Below are 14,483 nucleotides of genomic sequence, written 5' to 3'. Positions count from 1 at the left end.
GGCATATGATGTATTTTGCCATCTGAGACCTCTCTTGGAGACAAAGTTTTGCTGGCTGAGGTAGTTGTGTATTGTAGTTCAAAAAAGTAATGTTTCCAACTCGGACCTTCATCCATACAATCCTGCCTGTGCTGTGAGATCATAAACCAAAGCTCACTCTTTTGTTGTTGTCATCAAGATCTCTCTATATATTTGTCCTTTCTTTATTGGGTTAAATCAAACAACCAGAGCCAGGGGCTGTTTGGCTATCTGTGACATGCCCTTCCTGTGAGCTGCTGCCAGCCTGGAGGTTTTTTTTAGGAACGAAGCCAAATTCATTTTTATTTTTTCTCCCACAGGTATTAAAGAATTCTAGCCATTTAAAATTTTGTCAGTTCTTTGTTCAATACTGCTGTTTTGTTTTACCAAAACAAAGTTTTATTGATTTGGTACTTCTATTGTGTAAACTGTCCTAGAACCAATTCCAGCATTGTGATTGCTTTTCCTTGGTTATTCCGGCTGACAGGTGTCATTTGCCAATTGTGAGGAAGCCAAAGGATCACTTTGTTCATACAAACATAAACAGTGATGTTAAAATGGAAGCATTATATTTGTGAATACTCTTCCAAAGAATAATTCCATAGTACAACCCTGTATAATTCTTGCTCTAAAGTTATCTTGAATTTAGCTGAGTCTTAGTCCCGGGTCTTTGTGTACAAGTAAGTGTGTATAGGCAGCATTTCTCTCTGACTAAGCCTCGTTCAGTGGAAACTGGTGAGTTTGAGAATATTGGGTGTGGTGAATCTGCTCTGAGTCTATTCTGAACTTGTGCTGAACCTATTTGGGGAATAGGGCTTAGTTCCTTGGATAGCTTTTGTAATGTTCAGAATGAAACCTAAAGTAGATTCACATCTATTGGCTCCATCAAACTCTATGGGGCTACCTTTTTAGTAGACAAGCACGACATTGCCCTATTATTCTATATGTTTGATCCCTCAAAGAGTGGGAAACACTTACAAATGGTCTGTATTTGGCTGATATATACAGACATACACACAAACACCATACCACCTGTTTACAGCAGCTTGCTGTAAACTGGCAATGAAAAAATGCATTGCTTTATGATTTTTCTTCCATTTTAACCTGCTGCTGTCCATGGGTATGACTTCAGAACTAGTGTTGGCATTTCCTGTTGTAGTTATAAGGATATTTGTCATACTGTTTTGTGTTGAACGTTTTTCTGACCAATGCAGAAAATTAGCTTTTTGTACAGGCTTAAAAGTCTATCTTGTCCCAGCTTGAAAGCAATGATCACAATTTCCATGCCCACCACAATATAAAAGGAGAGGAACAAGAAAAAGTTGGGATGCCGCAGTTTGACATCACCAAAACCAATTGTTGTTAAGGTAATAAAGCAAAAATAGAATGCACCCTCAAAATTTAAATCATGTTCCCAGTGTGGAAGAATAGCAGCAGCACAGGAAATGTATGCAAAGACAATAAAAGTCATCAATAAAAAGGGTACATCCAGTTTTTCTACTTCTTTCCCTATGTTGTCAATGTTGTCAATCATGTGATCCATCATGGCCCTTTTGTCTAGTTCAGGACACGAACTCCATCGTTCAAATCTGGCAAGTTTTGGTGGTGCAAGGAACTCATTTTCCCTAGCGATGAGCTTTTCAAACATTTCAACATTTCGATATTGCCCAGACTTTTTTTTACAGGAAGAATTACTTTGCAACACTTCCCTGATATTTAAAGGTTCACGAAGTATTATTTTGTTTTGTCTAACTGATGATGATCTTGGTTTTGACTCTCTCCTCTTTTTGCAGTAAAGTTTGCAAGAGACTCTGCTTAAAAGTTTTGACTGTAGTTGTCTCACCTTATTGTAAGATGTAGATAATATAGCTGCAAGGATGTCTCCCATGTCAGTGAGAACCAAGAACATCAGAGGTATGCCAAATAAAGCATACAGCATACACAAATATTTCCCAAGTCTTGTCACGGGATAAGTATGACCATAACCTGAAACCAATAAAATAAGAGAAAAACAATGTTATTCCATCTTTTACTCCTTGTTTTTCCATAGCACTTCAGTCAGAGCAAAGCTGATGAAATAGGAACATAATTCATAATATTTAATACATAGTATTTAAGCTCTTTCTCAACATATGAAAACTAAAACCAGTGACTGACTTGTCTGTCTTCAAATCTAAGGGCATACTTTGAGGGAGACTGATCTGAGGAAGAGACTGTGAGTTTGATAAAATATGTGATCCCAGCTTTCTTTCTGTTTATTGAGTAGAGAATGGTATTAACTACTCTTGAAATTGGAGTTATTCTTTCTGTTTTTTCTTTCTGTTTATTCTTCTTGTTGTTGTGTGCCTTCAAGTCATTTCTGACTTATGGTGACCCTAAGGTGCATCATAGAATCATATAGCTGTAAGGTAACATAAGGGCCATCCAGTCTAACTCCCTATCAGGCAGGAATTCACTACTAAAGCAGTCCTGAAAGATGGTCATCCAATTTCTCTTTAAATGAAGAAGAGTCCATCATCCTCCAGGGCTGTCTATTCCATTATCAAACAGTTTTTTACTAATATTTACATATAGAATCTCTTTTCTTGCATTTGAATCCATTGCTTCGTGTCATACGCCAGAAAACAAGCTGGACTAGCAGAAACATAAGCACGGTATTCACAGATACATGTATACATATACACACAATTGCCCCAGTCCTATTGGTTACAATGAGAATAGACGCACTGAATCAATTGTTGAATGAGGAATAAGTATGAAGAGCCACCATGGAATAGTGGTTTGAGTGTTAGAGTGGAACTCTGAGAGATAAGGTTTCAAATCACCAGTCAGCCATGGAAACCCACTGGGTGACCTTGGGTAAGTCACATACTCTCAGCCTGAGAGGAAAGCAATGGCAAATCCTCACTAAACAAATCTTGCCAAGAAAACCCCATAAAAGATTCCCCTTAGGGTTGCCATAAGTCAGAAACAACTTGAAAGCACATAACTGCAAATACTAATACTAATACTACTAATAATAATAATGCAGGGGATGCAATGGCTCAGCAGTTAAGATGCCGACTCTAATGACCGCAACATCGCCAGATCAGCCAGTCAAGACCCAAGCTCCATGTGATGGAGTGAGCTCCTGTCACTAATCTCAGCTTTTGCCAACCTAGCAGTTCAAAAGCATGTAAAAGTGCAAGTAGATAAACAGGTACCACTTCAGTGGGAAGGTAACAGAGTTCGGTACAGTCATGCTGGCCACATGATCACAGAATGGTCTTTAGACAACACTGGCTCTTTGGCTTAGTAATGGAGAGAGCACTGCCCCTTACAGTCAGTTATGACTTGGCAAGTATGTCAAAAGGGAAACTTTCAGGGAAACCTCTCTCTCTCTCTCTCTCTCTCTCTCTCTCAGTGTGTAGGAACTCCCTCCTTTCCTCCTGCCTTGGTACAAGCTGCCAGACCCCTTTCTTCCTCTCCATAGTATCTTCACCAACTGAAGTGTGTGTGTGTGTGTGTGTGTGTGTGTGTGTGTGTGTGTGTGTGTGTGTGTCTTTTAAGTACATTCATAACTCGTAGGCACATTGTGAAGTTGAAGGCTTTCACAGCCGACATCCATAGTTTTTGTGGGTTTTTCGGGCTATGAGGTCATGTTCTACAAGAGTTTATTCCTGACATTTCATGAGCAGCTGTGGCTGGCATCTTCAGAGAAAGGCTCTCTCTCTGTCATCTGCAGATATGGTAACAATCTTTTCATTACCCAAGTAGACAACAAGGAAACCTGGCTCCATTTCCTTGCCATGACTCCCCTCTGCTTCCACTTCCTTCCCTCTGCCCTTCCCTGTGCTTCCTTCTAGAGAAGGGGAAGAGTCCATGGCCACCATCTCCCTTTGCTGGCCTAGCCAGCAGTCATGCCAGAACTGGAAGGGGCTGCCAGGCGTCAGCAGCACCCCATCCCTGTCAATGGTTGCAGCAGACAGATGGCAGAGGCACCCTGGCCAGGGGCAGGCACAATTGGGGAGTCTTGAGATTGATAGTGAATCACCACCCTACCAGGTGGTGTTGTGTGACCAGATGCTGTCCACATACCCCATCCACCCTAGGGATGGCACTGCTTTCCACACAAAAATCTTGTCTTGTAGAAAACACCATTTTGAATAAATCCAGTGCCTTTTCTGTGCAAAACCCTGATATTTGAAGAAACAGATTTTTGTAAAAAGTGGGGGAGGTCCCAAATGTGAAAAATGGTTGAGTGGTGAAGCATTTTTTTAATGTCTCAGGAGGGCATTCAGACCTACCCTTTTGTATTGAGAAGTTCTGGATCTCTGTAGTGATGCAATACCAGATCAAAGTTCTCACTATGGAGGCACTCCGTTTTACATCGCCAGATCTCTCCTAGGAAATTTAAACTACCTTCCCATTCAAACTAGCACCCACTGGAGAGGAAATGGCACCACTGCCATTTCCTGTACTGCTGCCTCATGACCTAGATCAATTAGATCCAGATCACTCTGGCACTTTCAAAAAGATGTGGTAAGGGACCTGGTGTCAAATGCACTGTGTTAAATCGGGTTTCTTTCCTGCCCCCGCCCCACACAAACAGTGCCAGATGTATTTGGGGCCAATCTGAACATCGTGGAAATAACCCAGTTTCATACCAGGTTATTTCTGTAGTGTGAATGAGGTCTCAGTGTGTTGAGACACCCCTTCTCTTTAAGTATGAGAACATTTGCAAATAGTCTTTTGATGGTTAGAACATATGGACTGGCATTGTTTTTGGCTATATAGGTATATTTCAGTAAAAAAAAAGCTTCAGATAACGAAGCTCCTTTTTACAAAGTCTTTTTATGCCCATTCCCTTTTTTCCCTTGTCCTCTATCTAGTTGGAAGATTTATACCAACATTAGCATTGGAAGGATGGAGAAGGAGGGCTGGAAAAAATACAGACTTTCAGTGTCAGGTTGCAGTAGCATGTCTGCAGTAAATGTAACAAAACCTGACGGAAACAGTGGGATTTTGCTTGAGACGATCTTATTGTAGCAGTGGGTGCCTGCCTACAACAGGGAAGGTAAAGAGCAGCTACCTCTAGAATCCCTTACTGAGCATGTATGAACAGCATGTTTTAAAAGCACAGATTTTATAAGTTTGGCCACCAAAATGGAAATCATAAGAAAAGTAGAGGCTGGTGAAAGAAAAACCAGTCCTGGATGCATTTTGGAAGAAGACATTAAGTTGTCTCTAAAACGTTTTAAAGGTTTTTGTTTAAGTATGCAGGGTTTACCTAGAAACATCGAGTTGGAAAAGGTCACAAAGGCCATTCAGCCCAGCCCTCTGCTATGCAGAACACACAATCATAATTATAACATAAATGACAGGTATTTTACATTATAGCAGTGAGCATATATCACTGGTAAGATGCAAAAGCTGACTCATATCTGAGCTCACTACTGATAAACATCTGTCCAGAAACTGATGGTCATTTTTGAAAAGACCACAGTGGTAAGAATCGGGATCTTAAATTTGTATCAGGGTGTTTTTTTCCTGCTTTGCAAATGTAAAATGTTAGGGATCTCTAAGTATAAATGGTTGCTGTTACAGTCCATCCCACTTACAAGATAGTGCAGCAAGTCTCATATCAGGATTTTTTTTCACATCACAGTTATACCATTACAATTCCATGTTAACTACCACAGCAACATCTTCTGGAATCCAGGGATTTGCTGTTTAGGGAGGAGTACTTGGAATTATCACCCAGTGAGCTCTAGAACCTCACCAAACAGCAAACCCAGGATTCCACAGTATGCAGCCCACTCCAGTTAAAATTGAATCTTTGTGATATAATAATGTATTGTGAAAGTGCCCAGCTCTAAAAGCTAATATATGACTCAGCAAAGTATTGCTGAGTCTTATAGTGCTGACATTCTTACAAATCTCAAATGCTAATAATTTCTTTTGAAATCTGTTCATTTTTTTCTTTCTCATCTGAAATGACATGCAACAGCAAAACAGTATATGTGTTAAAATAGAACTAAATACTATAGGACAATGAAAAAGCAGTCTTTAAATAATAGGAACTACTAATGCAGAATTCAGAGACATAGCCTTGTTAGTCTGGAGTAATGGCACACTACACACATAACTACAACACTGTTTAATACCCCAGCCTCACAAAGCCCTTCTTTGCCAGTTTATCATATCTCCTCTCTGTTTGCCAGCCAAAACTCTCTCCAACATTTATATGGTCATCCATCAACCTTGGTCTTAAACAACATATTTCCTCCTGCTTTTGTCTCTCAATGACCATAGTTAAAACGGAACTTGTCACCTCATGACCATAACCACAAGTTTTGCATTTCTATGGTTAGTTACATAGTCTGATCATAAAGGTCCTTGCTTGACAACACTTCACTCCGTGCACCTCAGGAAGGAGATCAAGTCTGTGAAAGCTTATGCTGCAATCTCTTTTGTGCACTTAGTCTCAAAGGTGCTACAAAATCTAGGAACTATGTGTGTTAAGGGAACCAATTTAATCCTAGTGGTGGAGAATATATTTTGATCTCTGAGGCCCAAGACAGATGGGCCAAAAGCGGCGTGGCAGCGGTGACACTAGGGTTCCGGACCGCACAGCAGCCACATGGTCTGGAACCCTAGTGTATAATGGTGGTGGCTTAATGGCAGTGTCCTGTCCACACAGGTGCCTCCATCTTGATGTAAGGGATGCGTAGCGTCCACACATCGCTGCACATTGCGCCAGTGGTGCACTCATGACATAACCCTGGCGCTGCAAAAAGAACCTGTAAGAACTGGGTTCTTTTTACTCTGGAGAGATGTTGCGCGGTTTGGCAGCTGCAGCGTCCCTCCAGAGTTAAAACGGGTGCCTGCAAACTGCCATTTTCAGGTGGTCTGTCTAGGGCCACATTTCCACTTTTAAAGGGAGCCAGGCAGCCTACCTGGGAGAGAGCCCTAGGAGTTATTACTAAGCTGAGTAGATAATAATACTGTACCAGTAGTGGCTAGTGCCATCCACGTCAGAGGGGGTCTCTAAGTTGTAGTCCTAACTTTGAATTCCTACAATAGACTCAACATCTTGAAAAGCTCTGTATAGTTCAGACTAAACTGCAGAGTGGTTTCACTGTGTCAGTGACATAAGGTCATCAGCTTCCCCTGAACAGGACAGCTCCTTACTATGTCCCTAATGCATTTAATTTCTGATGCAATACATTACAATCCAGCTACTTTATCAAAATGAAGATCCATTAAAATAGGTTCATGAGGCTCACTTCTGATAATGAAGCTGCAGTTGCTACAGAGTACATCCCATTGATCACAGCCTGACTGATTTCTTGATAAACATGCATACGATAGTATTACAAGATAATGAATGCTGCATACAGAAATATTTGCTTTTTCCAGTCTGACCCTTGCACAAAAACGTTGCAATTAGATAAGCAGCATATCTGTAAACATGTTTCTACAGATAATATTGGGCTTATGACGAAAACACTTTGTTCTTGTGTGACTTCAAGATATTCTGAGTTGTTGTTTGTTGTTGTGTGCCTTTGAGTCATTTCCAACTTATGGTGATCCTAAGGTGAATCTATCATAGGTTTTTCGTGGTTAGTTTCTTCAGAGGGGGTTAACCACTGTCATCCTTGGAAGTTGAGAGCATGCGACTTGCCCAAGGTCACCCAATGTGTTTCCATGGTCAAGCCAGCATTTGAATCCTGGTCCCCAGAGTCATAGTCAAACTACTACAACACATTGGCTCTCACATCCATCCCAAGAATCCAGTTAGAATCAGATATTCTTAGCAGGTGTAGCAAAGTATATTTGTATATTCTTAGATTTTTTTAAATTGATTTTTTTAAAAGCATGATAACAAAGAAAATGGGGAAGAAAGAGAAGGAAAAAAGGTGAAGTATGTAGGACAGAAACACAAGCCAGGCATATGCAATAGTATAAGCTGGTTGAATCTTCTTGAACCTTACATCTATAAAATATATTTTCATGAATAGCTGAAAGAGTGAGGTCTTCTGGCCATTGAACAGATGACGAATGTTGATTTTTCCAACTGTGGAATACAGGTCTTTTAGCAACAGTGAGAGCACACAGGATCCAAACCTGTTGTATTCTTAAAATAACAATATTATAAAAAATGGCATGATGCTGATAGTTGGCACTGGATAAACTGAACAGGATATATAGGCCAACAATTTTGTATCAGCCAGGGACGTAGCCAAGGGGGGGGAGGGTCCTTGGGGTCCGGACCCCCCCCCCCTTCCGTTAGATAAAATGAATGGTGCGTGCTGCTGCACCCAAGCCCCATTGTAATGGTGGCGCTTAGTCTGGACCCCCCTTCCCAAAATCCTGGCTACATCCCTGTATCAGCTGTCTAGTTAAGTATACTAGGTAGCCTCTCTTGGCCCACCCCCCACCCCAAACCTGATGGAGATGTCATTCATCCAAATTCCAGTCACTCCTCCTCATGCACCTGATGCCCAGAAAGTAGATTTGAAAGCAGGGATGGGTGGATTAAGACTAGTGTCAAATCCATGACTAACTAACAATCATGAATACAAAACATTTACCTAGATTTACTCATCCATATCTACTCATTAACTGATACAGGATTCCAGCCATAAAACTGACAGTTCTAACTGCTGGAAATCAGATTTTCAGACTGCAAATTATTTACAAATGCTGTAGCCATACTCTGTGTTGTTCAAATATTTTGAAAAACAATTGTAATTGAAATGTATAGAATGACCAGCTATGATTAACCACTTACCATAGATACCATATGGCTTAGATTTCTGAATGGCTGTGCATCAAACACATACCACACCCACTAATGTCAGATTTATTCACTCTTCTGAAAAAAATGATCATTGCAAAACATTGGCATAACCCTAAAGTGCAGACAGGCAAGGAATAGGCTGTCAAGGCATGGCAGATAGCAAACACATCAGGACTCAAAGCAGTTTTAGATTAAGAGTTGGCAGACAAAATGTAACTGTAATGCAAAAGCTGTCAAAAACCTTTTAACTTTGGGAAGCAAAGAAATTGCATAGATATTAATTGCATGGATATTAATGGACTATATCTGATCACACCTACAGCAGATCTATTGAAAACAGTGAGACTTAAGTTAATTGTAACTATTGTTGGGAATTGTGTGGCCCACTAGAGGTTGTTAAACTACAGCTTCCAGCATCCCTCACCATTGGCTATGCTGCCTAGGGTTGCTGGAAGTAGCAGTCCCACAGCATCTGAAGGTTCACAAAGTTCCCACCTTGGTTATGTCTAAAAAGCTCATTCATTTCAAATGATCAAATCTAAATAGTAAATTGCAACTGGATTTAGCCTGTGACCAAATCCAGTGGGATAATTATATTGGGATTATCTGACTTATTCTGACTGACTGACAGTACAATCCTATTCTTATCTCTCCAGAATAACTTCCATTGAATTCAGTGGGGTTTACTCTCTGGTAAATAAAGACAGGATTTCAGACATGGGGTAACTCTCAGTGCCCCCTTCCACATGGTATATAAGCAGCTGAAGATAAAACTTAAACTGTACTCACATGAAGGTTAATCTTCATTTCCCCCTTCCTGCTATAACTTTAAGATACCACCAAATAAGGACCATCATTACTTACTAAGATTGCATTGTTCAGGTCAAATCTGCATGGTATCTACAATTTTATTGTATAATAGGGTGTGTGTTTTTTCCTAATTTGCCAGGCTGGATATTTATCCTAAGACTCTGGAGGCTTAGATCAGTGCTTCTCAGGCTATCTGATATAAGGAACTGGTCCTTCCTCCTCTAATGTGCCAGGGACCAGTACCCTATTTGTGTCCATTGGCTACAACTATTTGGATCACAAGATAAGGGTTCACACACCATCACCAGTCCGTGGACCATCACTTTCAGTATCACTAGTCGATATAATACCAGGGTGGTGCTACAGCCCTTCAATCAACCAATTGCTTTATTTATACACTATTTATACACTTATACACTGCACATTTATACATTATTTATACACTTTCCAAGTGGCAGAGGAGCAGTTGTTTCAGATTTTGGAAGGGTATCCATATTTAGTGGCATCACTAGGGGAGTACAGGGAATACAGACTGCACCAGGTGACACTTTAGAGGAGGGAGTCACCCGGTGGGGCAGTACCCTCAGTGGGACTGGAATGGCTACTGGGTGAGTGGGAAAGGGCACGTTCCCATTTGCCAAGCAGCCACACAGGACACTAAATGGGCTGTCCAGAGGCTGTAGGGCTGCTCCCCTCATTAATAATGGCTACTGGCGGTATGTGCCTTCAAGGACCTGTGTGGTGGTTGCCACATGGACTCTGATGGCCTATGGAAGGCATTGCCTTCAGGGTCCATCATAGCTGGAGCCATGCCAGACCCTGAAGGCCTTTCAGGTGCTGTAGGGATCTGGGCAGGTTGGCAGCTGAGAGGTGGGCAAGACAGTTCACCTGCCCACTCCTCCAGCACCAGGTGACACCAACTTCAGGGATGCCACTATCAATATTTATCTATTAATGCTGGAAAGGGAAAACTAAACCCTTTAAAATTAAAATAATTGTTAGATGAGAACTAAAGTGGCAAAGATGCATGAACAGTTTGGTCATGACATCATGTGGAACAATCCTGATGAGTTTGGCAATGTGGGGGTCATTTTCACCAAGAAAAAAAAGAACAAGCTTTTTAAATATAAAATATTAAAACTAGTGGCAGGGTTTGGGGGATGGATGCTCCTCCAGGTTATTAATATAGGCCCTCCAACTCTTGTCAGGTGCCCACCTCTGATTTTTCTCTGTGACATTAGTCCATGAATCTTCCATATGCATCAGTGGCATTTTCTGTGTGGTCCTAGACTAAAGTACCAGCATGACCCATATTTAGCCAGAAGGCCTACCTTTGAAAAGTGTTTGGAAATTTCTGCTGGCCCAAAATACTGCTACCAGATTATTGGCCAGGACTAGTTACAGAGAGCATGTGACTCCCTTGTTCTAAAAGCTTTATAGACTTACTAGTCACAATTCAAAAGTGCTGGTTATAACCAATAACACTCTATATGAAGGCTGTACAGGCTGTCAGAAAGGCAGCATTCTGTCATACAAGTCTCCCCAGGCTTTCCAATCTTCTGAAAGCCCTTCTGTTTGGAGTTTATCACTCAGCACTTGAAGTGCATGGAACTGAGCGATAAGCTCCTATGTCTTGCTTCCACTGGAGCCAATCTTGACAAAAACTAAAAATAAGACCTTCTTCATGACTGTCCTATGCTATGGAAGATTCTGTCAAGGAAAGTTAGGTTTGCTCCATTTTTAATTTCTTCTTCCACTAACTTTCAAAGACATTTTTATTCAGAAAGGCTTTTATTTTTTAGGCAAAGTAAAATACCCAAAGTAAGTTTTAATCTGATGGAAGCAGTTCACATGTATTTTTTCTTTATTGCTGTGCTTTATTGGATGTGTTTTTCATTGATACTTTAAACTGATATGTTTAATTATAATTCTGTATTATCTACATTTTAATGTTTGCTGTCTTGAACTTTGTTCAGACTTGGGCATGAGTCACCCTCCACTTAAGGCAGGGGTTCCCAATCTGTGCTCTGAGGAGCTCTTAGGGCTCTGTGTGCATTCCCCAGGTGCTCTGCAGATGCTCCAGGAAAATGAAAAAAATAAAAATTGAACAAAATTAAAGAATAAGAATATATTCTTATATATACTCTGAAACACCATTAACTTCTAAGACATAGGGTAGGCCTCTTAGGGGATCTGCCATAGCAATAAGAGCTCCTAACCTACGGTAACTTTAAGTATACTAAACTAAGGAGGAGAGGTGCTATGAAACCCTCTTAGTGAATTGCAACAATGCATACTGAGACAACAGCAACAGTCCTGTTGCACAGCAATCATTTTGTAGGCTTTACCATACAGTAATGTAATAGAAACCCTCTACAGGATATGGGCATTATGAGACTGCCCAGTTCTAATTCTTGCACATGTAAGTCCACTTACAAAGATATAACTTCCATACAGGACTTTGTCCATTATTCCTGTATAGTGTGCGTAGATTTATAGCCTTATATTCCTTAATGCATGGTGTCATTTAGACAGTTGGGGAGGGGGGGGTCTTGTGGTTTATGCTAATCTTGGAGGGGTCATGGAATCCCTTCAGTTTTTTGTTTGTTTGTTTCATTCATTTACCAATGAGAACAAGTATCTAAGTAAACCTAACACAAAACACAGAAAAAAATTGTACATACCCACTGTTGTGAACACAGTGCAGCAGAAAAAGAGAGAGCCAAGGAAGGACCATTTCTTTTTGGGATTGGTAAACCATATGAAGTCAATATCACTGAGCAGTTCGTGTGTCCTGTTCTTAAAGATTTCATTTGAGGTCTCATTTTCTGTTGATAACAAAGTGAGACATAGTGAGAATTTAGTATTAAGGACCTGGATCATACTGAACAATAGATTATGGACCTTTGTTTAAATATCATTAACGTCATATTCTATCAGTTACAAATCTGGATTTAACATTACTTATTTAAACTCACACACATATCCTTCCATGTTTAATTTCCAGGGAGTGAGAAAATTATTTTGATGCTCAAGTAGGTTTGACTCAGAACAACTCCTTGTGATCCAACAGTGCCTCTCCCTAATCTTATATGTGAATTCTCTGCAGTTATTCAGTGCAGAGAGAAATATACAATCCACCTAATTGAGGTTACTTTCATAATATATTTTTACACATTCAGGGATTGTTCCTGGATTTGTTTTCTAGGTTCTTTTATTTTATTTTCTAAACATTAAACAAAAGTAGATAAAATAATGCCATATAGTAAAACTAACACCAAAGGAAGTTGTATAAATTAAAACTGCAATGTATCCAAAAAAGGGAAAGATTCTCTCTCTTCCATTCTATAAATAGATATAGATAATTTCACCACCAACCATTCCCAAGAAAATAAATTTTTAAATGATGTCTTTTATCCTAAACATAATTGGTTTGTATCCTGGAGAACTTACATTCCCTCGAGAGAATTGACAAATGCTTTTAGAATGGAAGTGTGTGGGCAAACACATTGCATAGCTCATTTAAACATCAAACTAAACTCAAGAGCAGAGTCCCTGTTTCACTGATATGGAAATACTTATATGGTGGCAATCTGACATTCCCAAATATATCCAGACATTCAAAATGGAGAGGACTGGTAGTGCAATTAATTTTGCCATGCTCTCTGCTGACGTTATACACATACCTGACAAATCCTTAGAGAGATTCCAAAGACTCAGCATGAATTTCCTGTATGCATCAGTTTCATTGCTCTCTCTGTTGCCTTCAACGTGGGAAAACATGAGGGCACCCAGCAATGCATAGATAACTAAGGAACAGAGAAAACAGGCATGAGGAAAGACAGCCCAAAACACCTGGCTAAAAGTCCTTTTTTCGGTCTGGGAAGAACTTGGTTGAGACTTCATCTTCTCAAAACGTTGTAATTGACAAAACCAGAAAATGCTTTCAAGAACAGAGTGAAGAAATGAGTCCGGCACTCCTCTTCTGTCTTAAGAACAAAGGGATGCTCTGTTTCTGCTGCAGTTAAAAGTGTTCTTGATTTTATAACAGGAGTTCTTTTAATACCCAAAGGAACCTGGAGAGAGCTTGCAACCAATCATGACTTACAATGTAGGTCTGTCAGATGCTAATACAGCATACAGAATGGCTATTGATTCCCCCAATGCTGTAATGCATAGAGATGATCAGCTACTGTACACAGTGATGGTAGCCAGTCTCCTGATATTTGACAATTTTTCTATCATAACTATAGCTTTTGGTGCCCTGCCCTTTGGCAACAACAGAAAGAAGAGTTCCAGTAAGGGAATGCAAAGTGAAAAGCATAGATAATGGGTGCACCTAATGGATCTCAATGTAATAAGGGATATTCCCAAAGGAGTGAAGATAATAAAATCTAACTTTTCTAAGAGAGCTGCTACGCCTTTGTCATTGTATGGATTAATGGCTATTTCCCCAGTTCTGTGGAAACAACACCTTCACTCAGTTTTGCTATTTCCTCACTTCTGTGCACCTTTGCCAAACTTTTCGCACACTTGCTATATGCACAAAAAAGACATCTGTAAGTAGACTGGCTACCTGCAAAGAAGAAGAAGGAGGAGGAGGAGGAGGAGGAGGAGGAGGAGGAGGAGGAGGAGGAGGAGGAGGAGGAGGAGGAGGAGGAGGAGAAGCAGGAGCAGGAGCAGGAGCAGGAGGAGGAGGAAGAATTGCATCACTAAAAATGAATGAAAGAAACAGAAATTTCCATATGGATTAATACTTAGAAACAGTTCCAAAACTGAAAAGCAAAGGCAATGCATTTCACCAAAGTGGAGAAGATTGGCAACCCATGACCTGTGCACATGTTTCATCTGATGCCCAAATGCTGGCTCT

General features: G+C 40.4%; 1 protein-coding gene across 1 annotated transcript; it reads right to left on the bottom strand.

Annotated features, from left to right (window-relative positions):
• Positions 1 to 1,192: 1,192 nt before the first annotated feature.
• KCNK18 (potassium two pore domain channel subfamily K member 18) lies at positions 1,193 to 13,531 on the bottom strand. The gene is made up of 3 exons (XM_089508333.1): positions 13,300 to 13,531; positions 12,298 to 12,441; positions 1,193 to 2,004 (listed from the first exon to the last, which is right to left on the bottom strand). The coding sequence occupies exons 1-3, from the start codon at positions 13,517 to 13,519 to the stop codon at positions 1,193 to 1,195; spliced, it is 1,176 nt and encodes a 391-aa protein (XP_089364459.1). The 5' UTR covers positions 13,520 to 13,531.
• Between the last annotated feature and the right edge of the window lie 952 nt (positions 13,532 to 14,483).

The sequence above is a fragment of the Sceloporus occidentalis genome, unplaced genomic scaffold (genome assembly GCF_023333645.1).
Source record: "Sceloporus occidentalis isolate IW3139 unplaced genomic scaffold, rSceOcc1.0.p SCAF_2, whole genome shotgun sequence".
Classification (NCBI taxonomy): Eukaryota; Metazoa; Chordata; class Lepidosauria; order Squamata; family Phrynosomatidae; genus Sceloporus; species Sceloporus occidentalis.
The sequence above is the reverse complement of the archived record's forward strand: the minus strand, read 5'-3'. Positions and strand labels throughout refer to the sequence as shown.

What these genes read in the sequence shown, in the direction of transcription:
- KCNK18 (XM_089508333.1), bottom strand. Translation starts at nt 13,519, where the DNA reads ATGAAGTCTCAACCAAGTTCTTCCCAGACCGAAAAAAGGACTTTTAGC. An exon ending in TCTCTCTAAGGATTTGTCAG is followed by an intron (nt 12,442 to 13,299) that starts GTATGTGTATAA and finishes TGTTATCAACAG; the next exon opens with AAAATGAGACCTCAAATGAA. An exon ending in CACTGTGTTCACAACAGTGG is followed by an intron (nt 2,005 to 12,297) that starts GTATGTACAATT and finishes TATTGGTTTCAG; the next exon opens with GTTATGGTCATACTTATCCC.